Below are 18,265 nucleotides of genomic sequence, written 5' to 3'. Positions count from 1 at the left end.
AGCTAAAGCCATTAAGAATGTAATATTAATTTTGATTACATAAATGTGTCCAATCTAAATTTGTTAATACCTCAGTTTGTTTGCACTGCTCTTTGGCTATATAGTCCACATATTTAAGTCAACTGCCTTCTGAAATTCAGAGTTTTAGCCAGAATCTCAATAAGACTTCCCTTGATATCTAGATTTAAATAAAAAGAGATTTACAAATTGTCAGTGTATACTGAACAGAAAACATTGTAAAACAGTAATAAACTGGAGGGATTGCTTGGTTTTAACACAAAGTAAAGCCTTGTAAACCTAGGAGTTAGATAAACCTGCCAATAGAATCACAATTTTAAATGTGAGACTTTATTGAAGTGGTAAATTAGTGTAAAAAAGGGTTTTAAATCAGTTTATTAGTCTTTATGGTCACTTAAGTTGACTACTTATAGTAGAAACAGCAGAAAGAAAGATAGATTAAGTAGAATCCACTGAAAAGAGTTGGAATTCATAGTGAACAAGAGAGTACAAAGAATCTCTCCTTAAAAACTAAAAGATAAGGACAAATAAATGAAAATTATGCCATGTATCATAAAAGACAAGTCAGTAAAAGAATGTTTCAAAGTCAAATTTAATTTTATATTTTAAAGCAAGCAGAATAGAAAGTAAGCTTCGTTTCAGTACTCTGTATTAAAATTATCAACAACAAAGAAATAAAACGAAAATACAACTATTTTAATTCCACCACCCTATTTTCTGTACTCTACCACTCTGCATTTTGGTCAGTAATACGGACTAAATTATGTCTTCCCAAAATTAAGAGGTTGAAGTCTAACCACCAATGTAACTGCACTTGGAGATAGGGCCTTTAAGAAGGTAATTAAGGTTGATGTGCACGGTGAAAAGGCCATTTGAGGACACAGTGAGAAGGTGGCTGGCTGCAAACCAAAGAAAGAGGCTTCAGGAGAATCTATACTACCTGTAACTTACCTTGGACTTCCAACCTCTAGAACTGTGAGAAAATAAAGCTCTGTTTTTTAAGGCACCCAGTCTATGGTATTTTGTTATGGCTGCCCTAGCAAACTAGGGCTTTTTTTAAAAAAAATTCTAGTATGTATATGCATATCATCAAGATAAAAACTATTCATTAATAACTCAGTTATCTGAAAGTCAGGCTTCTCTTAACTCAAGAATTGAACCAACAGGTTCTGGGTCTAAAATATCTGTCAGGCGTTGTTTTTAAATTCTATAGAACAGTGGAATGGTTAGGCAGAAGGCAAACCTGCACTGCAGCAGTCAGTAACAACCACACAAGTCCCACAGCAGACATAGCTGTGGCAGACCAGTACCCCTCAACACAAGAGAAAGAGAGCAGAAGCTTAACAACATGGCACTTGACTTGAGGAAGGAAATGGAAATGGACATCAGTTTGTGTGATCTGAAAAGAAACACTGGTAGTTCAATAAAAGGGGAGTTTGTTTACATGATCAAAATATTGAGATTTGAAAAGACAGATTCTGAGTACATTCAAACTTTGTGCCACTGTTATGTAACACATAATTTTGAATTAAATCAATCACATTATTTCTTTCCAGTGTATTCCAGCATCCATGTATCACATTCACCCCTATATTTTAGCTAGTTATGCATGTCTTAGGTTCATGGTAAAATCATAAACTCCTGGGCGACAGGGGCAGTTCATCTGCTTATTATGTGTCCTACACACCTAAAGCAACGTTGTACACAGTACAAATATTTATTCTCTATAAATATTTATCACATAATAGAACTCTGCAACAGACAATGAAGTTATAGTGTAGTTTGGTTCTGGGCTCAATGCTCTAATGAATTTAGTTGAACTGAAATATATGTACTGTATTTTCTGGTGGGCAGTTTTTGGTATATAAAAAAAGAAAACATATTAAAAAACCCTATAAAAAATATAACTTTGCTACTTTTTCAGACTTTTAAAAAAACACTATCTATCCTGTGGACAGTTTTACAATATTGATGTAATCATTTGGTTTTGATCAGGTTTGCAAGCTTCTGGCAGATGCTTCAAAAGCAACATTTAAGGAGAATATATCTAGATTGACTACTTTCATATGTACAAATGCTCCAGGCTTCCTCAAAATAACCTCTTAGAAATTTCACCACAATTTACTTGAGAGTTACAGAACACTGACTAATACATGGATGATCAAATCCTGCTTTTCTAAAGGCAAAATCAATACCTTCTGTGATCTATGAAAGATTTCAAAAAATAAAGGTGAAACAGCAATCTGTATAGAGAGAGATGCATGTGCTTGTGTTGCATCCTAATGTTTAAAACTATTATTTGGGGAGAAATCTTATCTTTAATTTCATAACCTACTTTGCATGAAGGCAATTGTGCTTCATTAATAAAAAGCCACTGACTCTATATCCTTTACTATATATTTAATGGGTCAGTGGAAATTGTTTTCAAGAAAGAACATTTTTCCAGGAAAGTGTATCTTACAAAAGATTTTCTATTCCTTACTCATTCAGGGGACCTGAGTACTTTGCTCGTCTCTACAGAACATCCTATAGTCCCCAGAAGAATGAAAAGCATACATATGAAGTAAGCATTCAAATATTTGTGAACAACAGGATGGATTATAAACATTTATAATGCTCCTTAAACATCAATACTAGATTAAACTAAGTTCACCATGTTCTATATAATAAGATATTAGAACAATAAATGCTGTATACAAGATATACATAAGAAAGATTAACAAAAATTAATAAAGTGATTAACAAGAGAGTGAAAAGTCATACCACAGACTGGGAGAATAATTCACAATATATAACCAACAAAAGACCTGTATCAAGAATGTATAAAGAACTCTTACAAATTGATAAGAAAAACAGTATGTGAGAAGGTGTTCAATATTAGTAATCATCAGACAAATGAAAACTATAACCCCCAAATATACCACCATACACTCATGAGGATGATAATACGAAATGTTGGGGATGACATGGAGCAACTAGGACGTTCATACATTCATGCTGGTGGTAGTGTCATTGGTACAAGTACTTTGGAAAGCTCTTGGGCAGTATCTACTAAAGTTAAACACACGTCTACCTGGTGACCTAGCAATATCACTTCTAGATAAATACCCAAGAAAAATGAGTGCACCCATTCTACCAACACATGAGAATAAACATAGCAACTAACTCATTATAGCTGAAAACTGGAAACAATCTCCACATTCAAATAACCACCAACCATGGAGAAAAAATTAGAAGATTCACATCTCAATCTCTTAAGTACCATGTAGATGAGATTTTTTTCTAACTAAAAAGTTAATTTCTGAATATTTTAATAGATTTTTATCAAAAACCCTTTGTTTCATATGACTGACATACTTTTTTGATGTCTATAATGCACACTTTAGCATTACCATTATAGGAAAATATTTTTAAATTATTTCCCTGTATTTTGCAGAATAAAATGTAAATAAGAAGTAAAATATTAATATGAAATGAATATTTTCACAGAAAGAGAGGTAATTTATAATTTAACATATATATATATTCATTTCTTAAATGGAACTCTTAAAAGAAATATTAATATTTATTTTATACTCTTTGTGAGTTTTTAAATTCTAAAACTTATAAGCTAATATTAAGTGAACTAATTATTTCTATTTCTGTAAAAATATTTACCACACAAAGGGAACAGAAAAGCATATTCAAAACAGTAACAAAATTATGAGAAAAAATTGACCATATAAAAGCATTGGGACACCAACCTTCAAGATGGTGGAGGAGTAAGACGTGGAGATCACCTTCCTCCCCACAAATACATCAAATATACATCTACATGTGGAACAGCTCCCACAGAACACCCACTAAACGCTGGCAGAAGACCTCAGATTTCCCAAAAGGCAAGAAACTCCCCACGTACCTGGCCGTGTGGCTGACACAGTTGGGGTGCTCCGGCTGGGTGTCAGGCCTGAGCCTCTGAGGTGGGAGAGCCAAGTTCAGGATATTGGTCCACCAGAGACCTCCTGGCCCCTTATAATATCAATCAGTGAGAGCCCTCCCAGAGAACTCCAGCTCAAAGCTAAGACCCAGTTCCACTCAACAACCAGTAACCTCCAGTGCTGGACACCCCATCTCAAACAACTAGCAAAACAGGAACACAACCCCACCCATTAGCAGAGAGGCAGCCTAAAATCATTCTTAGTTCATAGACACCCCAAAAGACAGCACCGGATGTGATCCTGTCCACCAGAAAGACAAGATCCAGCCTCATCCACCAGAACAAAGGCACCAGTCCCCTCCAACAGGAAGTCTACACAGCCCACTGAACCAACCTTACCCACTGGGGTTAGACACCAAAAACAACGGGAACTACGGACATACAGCCTGTGAAAAGGAGACTCCAAACACAATAAGTTAAGCAAAATGGGAAGACAGAGGAATACACAGCAGATGAAGGAGCAAGGTAAAAACCCACCAGACCAAACAAATGAAGAGGAAATAGGTGGTCTACCTGAAAACGAATTCAGAGTAATGATAGTAAAAATGACCCAAAATCTCGGAAATAGAATGGAGGAAATACAAGAAATATTTAACAAGGACCTAGAAGAACTAAAGAGCAAATAAACAATGATAAACAACAGAATAAATGAAATTAAAATCCTCTAGAAGGAATCAATAACAGAATAACTGAGGCAGAAGAATGGATAAGTGACCTGGAAGATAAAATAGTGCAAATAACTACCACAGAGCAGATTAAAGAAAAAAATTGAAAAGAATCCAGGAGAGTCTCAGAGACCACTGGGATAATATTAAACACACCAACATTTGAATTATAGGGGTCCCAGAAGAAGAAGAGAAAAAGAAAGGGACTGAGAAAGTATTTGAAGAGATTATAGTTGAAAACTTCCCTAATATGGGAAAGGAAATAGTCAATCAAGTCCAGGAAGCACAGAGAGTTCCACAGAATAAATCCAAGGAGAAACAGGCAAGGACACATATTAATCAAACTATCAAAAATTAAATACAAAGAAAAAATATTAAAAGCAGCAAGGGAAATGCAACAAATAACATACAAGTGAATCCCCATAAGGTTAACAGCTGATCTTTCAGAAGAAACTCTGCAAGCCAGAAGGGAGTGGCAGGACATATTTAAAGTGATGAAAGGGAAAATCCTACAACCAAGATTACTCTACCCAGCAAGAATCTCATTCAGATATGACAGAGAAATTAAAAGCTTTACAGACAAGGAAAAGCTAAGAGAATTCAGCACCACCAAATCAGCTTTACAACAAATGCAAAAGGAACTTCTCTAGGCAGGAAACACAAGAGAAGGAAAAGACCTATAATAACAAACCCAAAACAATTCAGAAAAAGGTAAGAGGAACATACATATCGATAATTATCTTAAATGCAAATGGATTAAATGCTCCCACCAAAAGACACAGACTGGCTGAATGGATACAAAAACAACACTGGTACATATGCTGTCTACAAGAGACCCACTTCAGACCTAGGGACACATACAGACTGAAAATGAGAGGATGGAAAAAGATATTCCATGAGAATGCAAATCAAAAGAAAGCTGGAGTAGCAATTCTCATATAAGGCAAAATAGACTTTAAAATAAAGACTATTACAAGAGACAAAGAAGGACACTACAAAATGATCAAGGGATCAATCCAAGAAGAATATATAACAACTGAAAATATTTATGCACCCAACATACAAGCACCTCAGTACATAAGGCAAATGCTAACAGCCATAAAAGGGGAAATCGACAGTAAAACAATCATAGTATGGAACTTTAACACACCACTTACACCAATGGACAGTTCATCCAAAATTAAAATAAATAATGAAACACAAGCTTTAAAAGACACATTAAACAAGATGGACTTCATTGATATTTATAGGACATTCCATCCAACAACAACAGAATATACTTTCTTCTCAAGTGCTTACGGAACATTCTCCAGGATAGATCATGTCTTGGGTCACAAATCAAGCCTTGGTAAATTTAAGAAAATTGAAATCGTATCAAGTATTTTTCTGACCACAACACTATGAGATTAGATATCAATTACAGGAAAAAAACTATAAAAAATACAAACACATGGAGGTTAAACAATACACTACTAAATGACCAAGAGATCACTGAAGAAATCAAAGGGGAAATCAAAAAATACCTAGAAACAAATGACAATGAAAACACGACGACCCAAATCCTATGGGATGCAGCAGAACAGTTCTAAGAGGGAAGTTTATAGCAACAAAATCCTGCCTCAAGAAACAAGAAAAATCTCAAATAAACAACCTAACATTACACCTAAAGCAATTAGAGAAAAAAGAACCAAAAAACCCCAAAGTTAGCAGAATGAAAGAAATCATAAAAATTAGATCAGAAATAAATGAAAAAGAAATGAAGGAAACAATAGCAAAGAACAATAAAACTAAAAGCTGGTTCTTTGAGAAATAAACAAAATTTATATACCATTAGCCAGACTCATCAAGAAAAAAAGGGGGGCTTCCCTGGTGGCGCAGTGGTTGACAGTCTGCCTGCCAATGCAGGGGACATGGGTTCGAGCCCTGGTCTGGGAAGATCCCACATGCCGCGGAGCGGCTGGGCCCATGAGCCACAATTACTGAGCTTGTGCGTCTGGAGCCTGTGCTCCACAACAGGAGAGACTGCGATGGTGAGAGGCCCATGCACCACGATGAGGTGTGCCCCCACTTGCCGCAACTGGGGAAGGCCCTTGCACAGAAACGAAGACCCAACACAGCCATAAAGAAATTAATTAATTAATTAATTTAAAAAAAAGAAAAAAGGGAAAAACTCAAATCAATAAAATTAGAAATGAAAAAGGAGAAGTAACAGCTGACACTGCAGAAATACAAAAGATCATGAGAAATTACTACAAGCAACTCTATGCCAATAAAATGGACAACCTGGAAGAAATGGACAAATTCTTAGAAAAGCACAACCTTCTGAGACTGAACCAGGAAGAAATAGAAAATATAAACAGACCAATCACAAGCACTGAAATTGAGACTGTGATTAAAAATCTTCCAACAAACAAAAGCCCAGAACCAGATGGCTTCACAAGTGAATTCTATCAAACATTTAGAGAAGAGCTAACACCTATCCTTCTCAAACTGCTCCAAAATATACCAGAGGGAGGAACACTCCCAAACTCATTCTATGAGGCCACCATCACCCTGATACCAAAACCAGACAAAGATGTCACAAAGAAATAAAACTACAGGCCAGTATCACTGATGAACATAGGTGCAAAAATCCTCAAAAAATTCTAGCAAACAGAATCCAACAGCCTAATAAAAGGATCATACACCATGATCAAGTGGGGTTTATCCTAGGTATGCAAGGATTCTTCAGTATACGCAACTCAATCAATGGAAAAACCATATTAAAAAATTGAAGGAGAAAAACCATATGATCATCTCAATAGATGCAGAAAAAGCTGTCATCAAAATTCAACACCAATTTATGATAAAAACCCTCCAAAAGTAGGCATAGAGGGAACTTATCTCAAATTAATAAAGGCCATATATGACAAACTCACAGCCAACATCATTCTCAATGGTGAAAAATTGAAACCATTTCCACTAAGATTAGGAAGAAGACAAAGTTGCCCACTCTCACCACTATTATTCAACATAGTTTTGGAAGTGTTAGCCACAGCAGTCAGAGAAGAAAAAGAAATAAAAGGAATCCACATCGGAAAAGAAGAAGTAAAACTGTCACTGTTTGCAGATGACATGATACTGTACATAGAGAATCCTAAAGATGCCACCAGAAAGCTACTAGAGCTAATCAATGAATTTGGTGATGTAGCAGGATACAAAATTAATGCACAGAAATCTCTTGCATTCCTATACACTAACGATGAAAAATCTGTAAGAGAAATTAAGGAAACACATTTACCATTGCAACAAAAAGAATAAAATATGTAGGAATAAACCAACCTAAGGAGACAAAAGACCTGTATGCACAAAACTATAAAACACTGATAAAGGAAATTAAAGATGATACAAACATATGGAGAGCTATACCATGTCCTTGGATTGGAAGAATCAACATTGTGAAAATGACTCTACTACCCAAAGCAATCTACAGATTCAATGCAATCCCTATCAAACTAGCAATGGCATTTTTCACAGAACTAGAACAAAAAATTTCACAGTTTGTATGGAAACACAAAAGACCCTAAATAGCCAAAGCCATCTTGAGAAAGAAAAACGGAAGTGGAGGAATCAGGCTCCCTGACTTCAGACTATACTACAAAGCTATAGTAATTGAGACAGTATGTTACTGGCACAAAAACAGAAATATAGATCAATGGAACAGGATAGAAAGCCCAGAGATAAACCCACGCACCTCTGGTCACCTTATCTTTCATAAAGGAGGCAAGAATATACAATGGAGAAAAGACAGCCTCTTCAATAAGTGGTGCTGGGAAAACTGGACAGCTACATCTAAAAGAATGAAATTAGAACACTCCCTAACACCATACACAAAAATAAACTCAAAATGGATTAAAGACCTAAATGTAAGGCCAGACACTATCAAACTCTTAGAGTAAAACATAGGCAGAACAGTCTATGACATAAATCACAGCAAGATCCTTTTTGACCCTCCTCCTAGAGAAATGGAAATAAAAACAAAAATAAACCAATGGGACCTAATGAAACTGAAAAGCTTTTCCACAGCCAAGGAAACAATAAACAAGATGAAAAGACAACCCTCAGAATGGGAGAAAATATTTGCAAATGGATTAACGGACAAAGGATTAATCTCCAAAATTAGAAGCAGCTCAATATCAAAAAAACAAACAACCCAATCCAAAAATGGGCAGAAGACCTAAATAGACATTTCTCCAAAGAAGATACACAGATTGCCATCAAACACATGAAAGGATGCTCAACATCATTAATCATTAGAGAAATGCAAATGAAAACTACAATGATGTATCACCTCACACTGGTCAGAATGGCCATCATCAAAAAGTCTACAAACAATAAATGCTGGAGAGGGTGTGGAGAAAAGGGAACCCTCTTGCACTGTTGGTGGGAAGGTAAATTGATATAGCCACTATGGAGAACAGTATGGAGGTTCCTTAAAAAACTAAAATCAGAACTACCATACGACCCAGCAATCCCACTACTGGGCATATACCCAGAGAAAATCATAATTCAAAAAGAGTCATGTACCACAATGTTCATTGCAGCACTATTTACAATAGCCAGGACATGGAAGCAACCTAAGTGTCCATCGACTGATGAATGGATAAAGTAGATGTGGCACACATATACAATGGAATATTACTCATCCATAAAAAGAAACGAAACTGAGTTATTTGTAGTGAGGTGGATGGACCTAGAATCCGTCATACAGAGTGAAATAAGTCAGAAAGAGAAAAACAAATACTGTATGCTAACACATATATATGGAATCTAAAAAAAAAAATTGTTCTGAAGAATCTAGGGGCAGGACAGGAATAAAGATGCAGATGTAGAGAATGGACTTGAGGACATGGGGAGGGAGGAAGGGTAAAATGGGATGAAGTGAGAGAGTGGCATGGGCATATATACATTACCAAATGTAAAATAGATAGCTAGTGGGATGCAGCCGCATAGCACAGGAAGATCAGCTCAGTGCTTTGTGACTGCCTAGAGGGGTGGGGTAGGGAGGGTGGGAGGGAGATGCAAGAGGAAGGGGATATGGGGATATACGTGTAAGTATAGCTGATTCACTTTCTTATACAGAAGAAACTAACACACCATTGTAAAGCAATTATACTCCAATAAAGATGTTAAAAAAATAAATAAAAAAAAATAAAAGCCTTTGTTATTGCCCTTTATTACCATTCAGTGTGTAAGTCACTGGTAGATTATTGCTACTTTCAGAAAACAAACTAATTTATTAGTGTTGTAACTTATAAAATTTAAGTATTTTTGAGAATTTTTTTTCAAGTTATAATGAAAATTTCCAAATAAACCCAAAAGAAGAGAGAGCAGTACAATGAACTCTCATGTTCCTATTACCCATCTTTGGTAACCATCAACTTTTCACTGTTCTTCAGGAAATTTTTTTGAAAGTGGAGTTTTCATGAATCCCAAGGAAAACCTATAATCCACTGCAGTGGATTTAGATTAATTAAATATTTCTCAGTCTTCAAAAGATTCCATCTTTTTCACTCAGGATGATTTAGTTCAAATTTAGTGGACTAATCTCAGGGAAATGGCTTATTTTCTTATGTGAATAGTTTAATTTCTCTTCATTTCAAAACCAAAGTTAGAATATCAAACCAGAGGGAGAGCTCCAAAGATAGTAGACTCATCCAGTTATTACTGACTGTTTCCTTAGTGGTCTAGAAGATGCTGTAGACTACTGACACATGCAAGAACATGGGTAAATCTTAAAAGTCATTATGCTAAGTAAAAGAAACCACACACAAATGGCTACATACTGTATGATTCCATTTTTTATGATATTCTGAAAGACAAAACTGTAAGGGCAAAAATCAGATCAATGTTTGCCAGGAACTGGAGGTGAAGGGATGAGATTGAATGATGGGACTTTTGTGGGTGATAGAAATGCTATATAGCTTGATTGTGATGGTGTTTAAATAAGTACATACATTTGTCCAAAAGCATCAAGCTATACGAGCAAGAAGGGAGAATTTTATGTAAATTATACCTCAATTTACCCAATAAGTCTACTTAAATAAAAATAATTTCTTACCGAAGTGTCTGATGGACCAAGTACAGTGAGACTACCATCTTCCTTGATTGGGATAACACATTATTAATGAAGTTTGAGCTGGTATTTGATTAAGGGCAACCTTTTCACATTTTTGGTATTCATCAAGCTTATAATCCATTAAAATAGTCTATATGTGACTAGTTTTGTGTTTTTTTTAATAAATGCAGTACTGTACATTAATTCTTTAGAGAGTCTGCCTGACATATTTAAGTCCACTACATGAACTTATCAAGATCTTCTAGAATCTGCACATTGCTATACAAGAGTATTAATAATTCCATACCACCTTTTGTCAGCCACAATTTAATCAGCATGCTTTCTCTATAGAAAATATTGTTTCATGTAGAATCATTCTGAATTTGTTCTGTTTGCTTATTGGGCTGATGGGGGGACGTTGTACTGGATTATATGGGACATGTCATTTATATATGGTAACAGAATCTAAATAAACTGATGAAATATACTGGGGCTTCCCTGGTGGCGCGGCGGTTGGGAATCTGCCTGCCGGTGCGGGGGACGCGGGTTCGAGCCCTGGTCTGGGAAGATCCCACATGCCGCGGAGCGACTGGGCCCGTGAGCCACAACTGCTGAGCCTGCGCGTCTGGAGCCTGTGCTCCGCAGCAAGAGAGGCCGCGATAGTGAGAGGCCCGCGCATTGCGATGAAGAGTGGCCCCCGCTCGCCACAACTAGAGAAAGCCCTCGCACTGAAACGAAGACCCAATACAGCCAAAAATAAATAATAAATAAATAATAAATAAATAAAAAAAAAACTGATGAAATATAAAGACACTAAAGATTGATAAAATATTTTTGTCTGTGTAAGTTACATATGTCCTTATGTTATAATTAAGTTCTTTCTTTGAAAGAAACATTTTAAATATTTTAAATGTCACTATTGTTAAGTTCTTTTAACTAAATCATATGAATTATTGCGGGGGTTTGTTTCCTTCACTTCTCTTAACGTTTATATTGTTAAGGGCACCTATATATCTTAAAGAAAAAAATGTGACATTAAAATTTTGTATACAAATATACCTTAAATTATCATATATATTTGTTCTGTATTAATAACATTTAATATAGATATAGATAAGTAATCCCCACTATTTTAAATTGTTTATGCTATTGATTGTTTGAACTTGTGATAATCCTACCCTTCCAAAGTGTTCTGTAGAACAAACACACACACACACAAAATTTCAACCAAAAGAAACTTTCTTTCAGTACAGATTCCAGTTCACTCTTTGGTTAGTATAAATATTTTCAAATTAGAACAGAATGTTTACTCTACCGACAAATAAGGAGGTGCATCTGCCATTATTGAGAAACCATGTCATATTCTCAGATTATTAGATTTAGATAGTAAAATATTTTTTAGTCCTCTATTAAAAGATATACAAAGGCATTTTAAATAGCATTATATTTGCAGACATTTCTTTAGATTTAATATTTCTATAGGTAGATATTTCTATAGATTTGATATTCCTTAATAGTTTACTTCTATTTACCTATGAATTTCAATGATTACATATCTTCCAAGATTCTCAAATAGGAAAATTATAACACACTAGAAGGAAAAGACATAATTTTTAAACTGTCACTAGTTTCTGGATACTTGAGCTCATACTTCCTTCTTCCTGATAACCTATTCAGGAATATCTTAACTTCCCAAGGGAGACAATGCAGCTGATTTTCCTCTTTTGACATTTTTTCCAGACATGTAAGAAACTCAGAGATTTCAAAGCAGTACAAAGAGAAGGAGACACTCATTTACAGTTCTGGATATAATTTACACGCATGCACACTGGGGTTTGGCTGATCTTAAATGTACAGATTTATCTATTTCATCTTTCATAATATCTTCTTTATTATACTACATATGGAAATGTCAGTGAAAATTATTAAACTAGAAAATACGTTATGAAAGTCATAAAATGTTAGTTTGCATTACATTTCAATCAAGAATTATGGCTAATCCAAAGCACCATTCATTATCCCTCTCTTTTTCTAGTTCAGTGTCTGTGATACTGGACACTCTGTGGGTATCTAAAAGGTCATTTTCTAATATACACCAGTGGCCCTTGGGGTTGGGAGAAAACCACCCTGCAGTAGTGGCATGATTGCTTTCATTCCGAGATATAATACATATCATTTTAGTGAAAGTCATAAAAAGAATGCAGAAACAAAAGTGTGAACTCTACCAATAAATAGGAAAGATGTTCTGAAAATTTCTTTGAAACAGGTGAGAAGTAACTAAATTTAAAAAATAAATAGATAACTCTAGCAAGATATTATCACAAACGGCATGATTTTTTTTTGTTACTTTGTAGAAAAAAAACATGCTCTCCTTTTCCATAAATGTTTTGCAAACAATATTTTCCAAGTATCTTGAATTTACTTCTCACGATATTCTAGGAATTAGACACAGGTCCTGCTATGAGGAGGCTTACAGTGTAGTTGAAAAGTCAGAACAGATTCCACATTTACTCAAAACATGAATGAAGGAGAAGAAATCCCAAAGTAACCAAGTTTACCACAACATGCCAAAATTGGCAGAATTGGGAACTTAAACACTAAATTCAATTTTTAAGAAATAAATTTACATTTTTACACATATTCTCTATAGATGTGTAATTCATGCCTGCAACTATAACCATATAAGAGTAGAAAGTAAAGAATTTCAGAACATAGGACATTGGTTGAAGGGACAATGATAAAAAAATCAGCAATAGATCATTCCTAAAAACACTTAGGGGAACTTTCTTGGTGTGCAGTGGTTAAGAATCCACCTGCCAATGCAGGGGACACGGGTTCGAGCCCTGGTCCGGGAAGATCCCACATGCTGAGGAATAACTAAGCCCGTGCGCCACAACTACTGAGCCTGCGCTCTAGGGTCTGCGAGCCACAACTACTGAGCCTGCAGGCCACAACTACTGAAGTCCGTGTGCCTAGAGCCCACGATCCACAACAAAGAGAAGCCACCACAATGAGAAGCCCACGTGCAGCAACGAAAAGTAGCCCCTGCTTGCTGCAACTAGAGAAAGCCCGCAGCAACTAGAGAAAGCCCACACGCAGCAACAAACACCCAACGCAGCCAAAAATAAATAAATATATTAAAAAAACAAAAAAAAAAACACTTAGGGATGGTTTTATGCATATTTTAAAAAATGAAAATATCAAGAAATGCCAGATTATAGAGAAAAAGGCAGTTTTGCAAAATCATTTTATTCAAAAGTGGTTCATCTTACCTCAACTACCAGTTGCTGAAGAGATGGTGAAGCTACAGAGTAGAGACTTGAGTTACCGCTTACAGGACTGTGGAGACTAACATAAGCCACAACATTTTTCTGCAGAACCTTCTTGAAATCCTGACATTAAAAAAAAAAAAAAAAAAATCTATCTTTAACATAAATAAAAGTAACAGATTCCACTTTACCAGTTACATGTTGAATAATAAACACTTCCTACCTAAAATCATTACATTGCATAATACTTTTTTTTTTTTAATGTAAAGCCATCCCATACTATTTAGTAGAGTACGCAAGGGTCATAAAGGGGTTTTAAATAAGGGTGGTGAGGAGTTTCATATAACATACAACAAAATATTTTAAAGCATGTTCATGTTCCTAAAAAAGGTAAAAATTTAAGAGACAATGTCCCTATATGGTTAATATAGTATGAGATTCAACTTCAGAATACAGGATGGAATATTTGCTCTAGTGACAGCATTTAATTTTATAGTCATTGAATTAGAGAACAGACATGGATAAACCACTTCAGCGTTTAATAAAACCAGCCCTTTCCTTTGAAGTGTTGAGCTACTTTTTGCACAAAGCAGCTTTTTATTCTGAGCAAAATAGGGCATAATACAATTGTGGCCTTGCACATATTACTTGAAGTAAAACCTGATGCATTTCATCCACATTAGAAGAATAAAATGATTCAGTATAATAGTTTTTCCACTTTTCTGCTAAACCCTACTTCCAAAAATTGAAGACCATTGATCCTATTAATAATGTACCGCTAAGAAGTCCTTCTGTTATTTGCTTCCTTTTCTTGTGCAAATATTTAATGAGTAATTATCATGGTGGCAGTTGTATAGATATATCCTAAAAATTGTATTATATGATTTTGTATCTTAGAAACATATCTTTCTTCTTCCAACACTATCAGATGAAAGTCTGCAAGGGCTTGTACACCTAGCAAATCAATAATATTATTCCTAGTTTATGTTGAAAATTCAGCTATACCTCTGTAAAAGAAGTGAAAAGACAGTTTATTTAAAAATAAATATTTTAAATAAATAGAAATGTTGAACTGTGGTTTACACATAATATTGTTATTAAAAATGTCCATTATTACACAACAGCTATAGAAAAACAGCTTCTATTTACATACTACCACGCTGACAATGTCTATATGTCAGTCCATTTAACTCTCATGAGAACCTCACAACCTAGGCATTAGTGTACTCATTGGAGGTATCAAGTCTTGAGAAGTTAATTTTGCCTAAGACCACTTGTTTTATGGTAGAGAGGATTTGAACTCAGATTTCTTTGACTGCAAAGTCTATAGTATTTCCACAATAGCCTGAAGATGAAGATTCTTCACAGGAGAAATGGTACTTTTTAAAGAACCTATTTAGTAAAATGTTATAATTTTCTTCAAGGATTGAAATCAGTATTGAGTCAAATCTCTAATAACTTTATCACTATAAATTCCATTTGACCAATATAACCTAATCCTTTTAATTACAACTCTGAGTTTCAAGGGGTTCCTGTGTAAGCAAAATTAGAAAAGGCATTATGACCTGTCAACAAGTGCTTTCCTTACTCATATTCATTAGGGAATATATTTAGCACACAAATTGCTTTCATCTAAAAGAAAATCTTTCATTTTCAGAAGGAGTAAGTTTGATAAGAGTAGACAGAACAGGAAAACTAATAGTTTTCTAAATTCCTCCTCAACCAGATTGTTACAAAAAGGCTTCATGAACTGTATTGAAATAATCTAAGACACAGCAATTTACAATAGTACATTTTATAAGCTAATAATCAAATCTATATATTATTCACCATTTTCTTTGCTTATATATTTTTGCTCACCTAGTCAAGGAAAAAGCCAGAAAGTGACTGGATGTATAATTAGTTGTCAAATATGCATACATACATATAATAAATACTCTAAGACAGAGGTCCCTAACCTTTTTGAATAGGAAGAGCCTTGTCTACCATAAACATTTTTTCCTATAGACTCCCCACAGTACAGTAGTTGTATTTTTAATATCTGTTGACTGAGAAACTATAAAATTACCAAAAGATACAACAGAGTCAATAAACAAAATATTTTATTAACTACAAAAATATTTACTTAATTTGAAAATGTAATTGTTCACATACACACAAGGCCACAGTATGAACAAACTACAGGTTACCATGCATGATGCTCAAATAAATTCAAGGACTATTTGCAGTACACTTCACTTGCCCATGCAGAGGGGTTAAGGATATTTAGGAATTTAAGTTAGGAACTATTAATGTTACACAAGACTACTTTGAGAACACAGCTTAGAAATACATATGCTAATTTAGAATTAACATGAGTTGACTATGAAAATTATTAGATAGATATGGAGAAAGCTGTATGAGATAGTAGAATAAATTTGTGGAAAGAATCTTAAAGACATTTTTTAAAAATGTGCCTTATTGTTACAAGAAAACTAAAACATTGATTTCTTTATGATAAAAAAATTCTGAATTAGTAAAATCATCCCAGATCACAAATATACTCCCCAGACTGTTTTTTAAATTGTTTATATCCTTAAAGTATGGAATTTGGAATAGAAGTTTGAGAGATTGGTTCAGCTACTACATTTTCCATCTTACTAAAAATTTGTCAATTTTAAAATGTTCTGTCAGCAATGGAATTTCTTTATTTGAACTAGTTCTTTAGAGTAATGGGAAAAAAATTCACACCACTAATTTGAATATGGAAAAGCATTTAAATTTGCAATGTGTGATTCTTGATACATTTTACAACTAAAATTTTTCTCATTTTGAAGACTTCTTTCTCTCAAATTAAAAAGATCTTTGCTATTTTTTTTTTTAATTTATTGTATTTATTTATGGCTGTGTTGGGTCCTTGTTTCTGTGCATGGGCTTTCTCTAGTTGTGGCAAGCGGGGGCCACTCTTCATCGCGGTGCGCGGGCCTCTCACCACCGCGGCCTCTCTTGTTGTGGAGCACAGGCTCCAGACGCTCAGGCTCAGTAGTTGTGGCTCACGGGCCTAGTTGCTCCGTGGCATGTGGTATCTTCCCAGACCAGGGCTCGAACCCGTGTCCCCTGCATTGGCAGGCAGACTCTCAACCACTGTGCCACCAGCGAAGCCCTGCTATTTTCTTTTGTATACCTTTTTTGATTTTTCTTGATAGCCAATAGACATTTTATCTTTGTTTTTTGAGTGATTAAATGAAAAATGAAACAAGAGAATTTCTCATTATATATTTGAGATTTTTTTCTCCAAAGCTGAAGCAGTATACAAACTAGGATATCAAATGGTTTTATTTTCCTAGCTAAAGTTATGTAGGTTTTTTCTACATATTTCCATTAAACTTCTTTTTATAAAGTCATAAAAATAAATAGAATATCTGTTTTGTGATGTTTTTATTGTTGTTAATGTGGTATCAATCCAAAGTTGTCATATCCCATTAAAAACACAGTGCATTTGTGAGACACAAACATATCAGAAATATTTGAGAGCTTCCCTGGTGGCGCAGTGGTTGAGAATCTGCCTGCCAATGCAGGGGACACGGGTTCGAGCCCTGGTCTGGGAGGATCCCATATGCCGCGGAGCAACTGGGCCCGTGAGCCACAATTGCTGAGCCTGCGCGTCTGGAGCCTGTGCTCCGCAACAAGAGAGGCCGCGATGGTGAGAGGCCCGCGCACTGTGATGAGGAGTGGCCCCCACTTGCCGCAACTAGAGAAAGCCCTCGCATAGAAACGAAGACCCAACAGAGCCATAAATAATAAATAAATAAATAAATAAAATTAAAAAAAAGACAAAACTGTAGTTCCCAGAGGCTCTCATTAAAAAAAAAAAAAAAGAAAAGAAATACTTGAAAATTTACTCCAGTTGTATTCTAACTGTGATCCATTGCACACAAGATTTCATTTAAACAAAGGCTTCCTAAGGTAGTTAGATAAGTGGATAGGTAGAGATATAGGTAGAAAAGAAGGAGCAGGGAGGTAGGGATGTAAGAATAGACGGAGGAAGGATTGAAGGGAGGGAGAAAAAAAGGGTAGAAGGAAAGAAACTGCTATTTTGAGTCCAATCTCTATATTGTTTAGGTAAGGTATAATGTTAAGTTAATAAACATTTTACATACAAGACTGTTTCCTAATTCCAGAAAACTGCTAGAAAGTTAAAAAAAAAAAAAAAGTAATGGTATGTATCACTTGATCCTCTCTTGTCCAGTGCCTGTCAACC

General features: G+C 35.1%; 1 protein-coding gene across 10 annotated transcripts in view; it reads right to left on the bottom strand.

The window, feature by feature from the left end:
- Positions 1 to 18,265, bottom strand: part of NAALADL2 (N-acetylated alpha-linked acidic dipeptidase like 2) — a 1,495,600-nt gene that overhangs the window by 379,022 nt on the left and 1,098,313 nt on the right. For all 10 annotated transcript variants that reach the window (XM_059922024.1, XM_059922026.1, XM_059922019.1 and 7 more), the window contains one exon: positions 14,029 to 14,148. In XM_059922024.1, coding sequence (XP_059778007.1) covers positions 14,029 to 14,148 — 120 coding nt within the window. The remainder of the gene's footprint in view (positions 1 to 14,028; positions 14,149 to 18,265) is intronic.

This window comes from Balaenoptera ricei, chromosome 4 (genome assembly GCF_028023285.1).
Source record: "Balaenoptera ricei isolate mBalRic1 chromosome 4, mBalRic1.hap2, whole genome shotgun sequence".
NCBI lineage: Eukaryota > Metazoa > Chordata > Mammalia > Artiodactyla > Balaenopteridae > Balaenoptera > Balaenoptera ricei.
The sequence above is the reverse complement of the archived record's forward strand: the minus strand, read 5'-3'. Positions and strand labels throughout refer to the sequence as shown.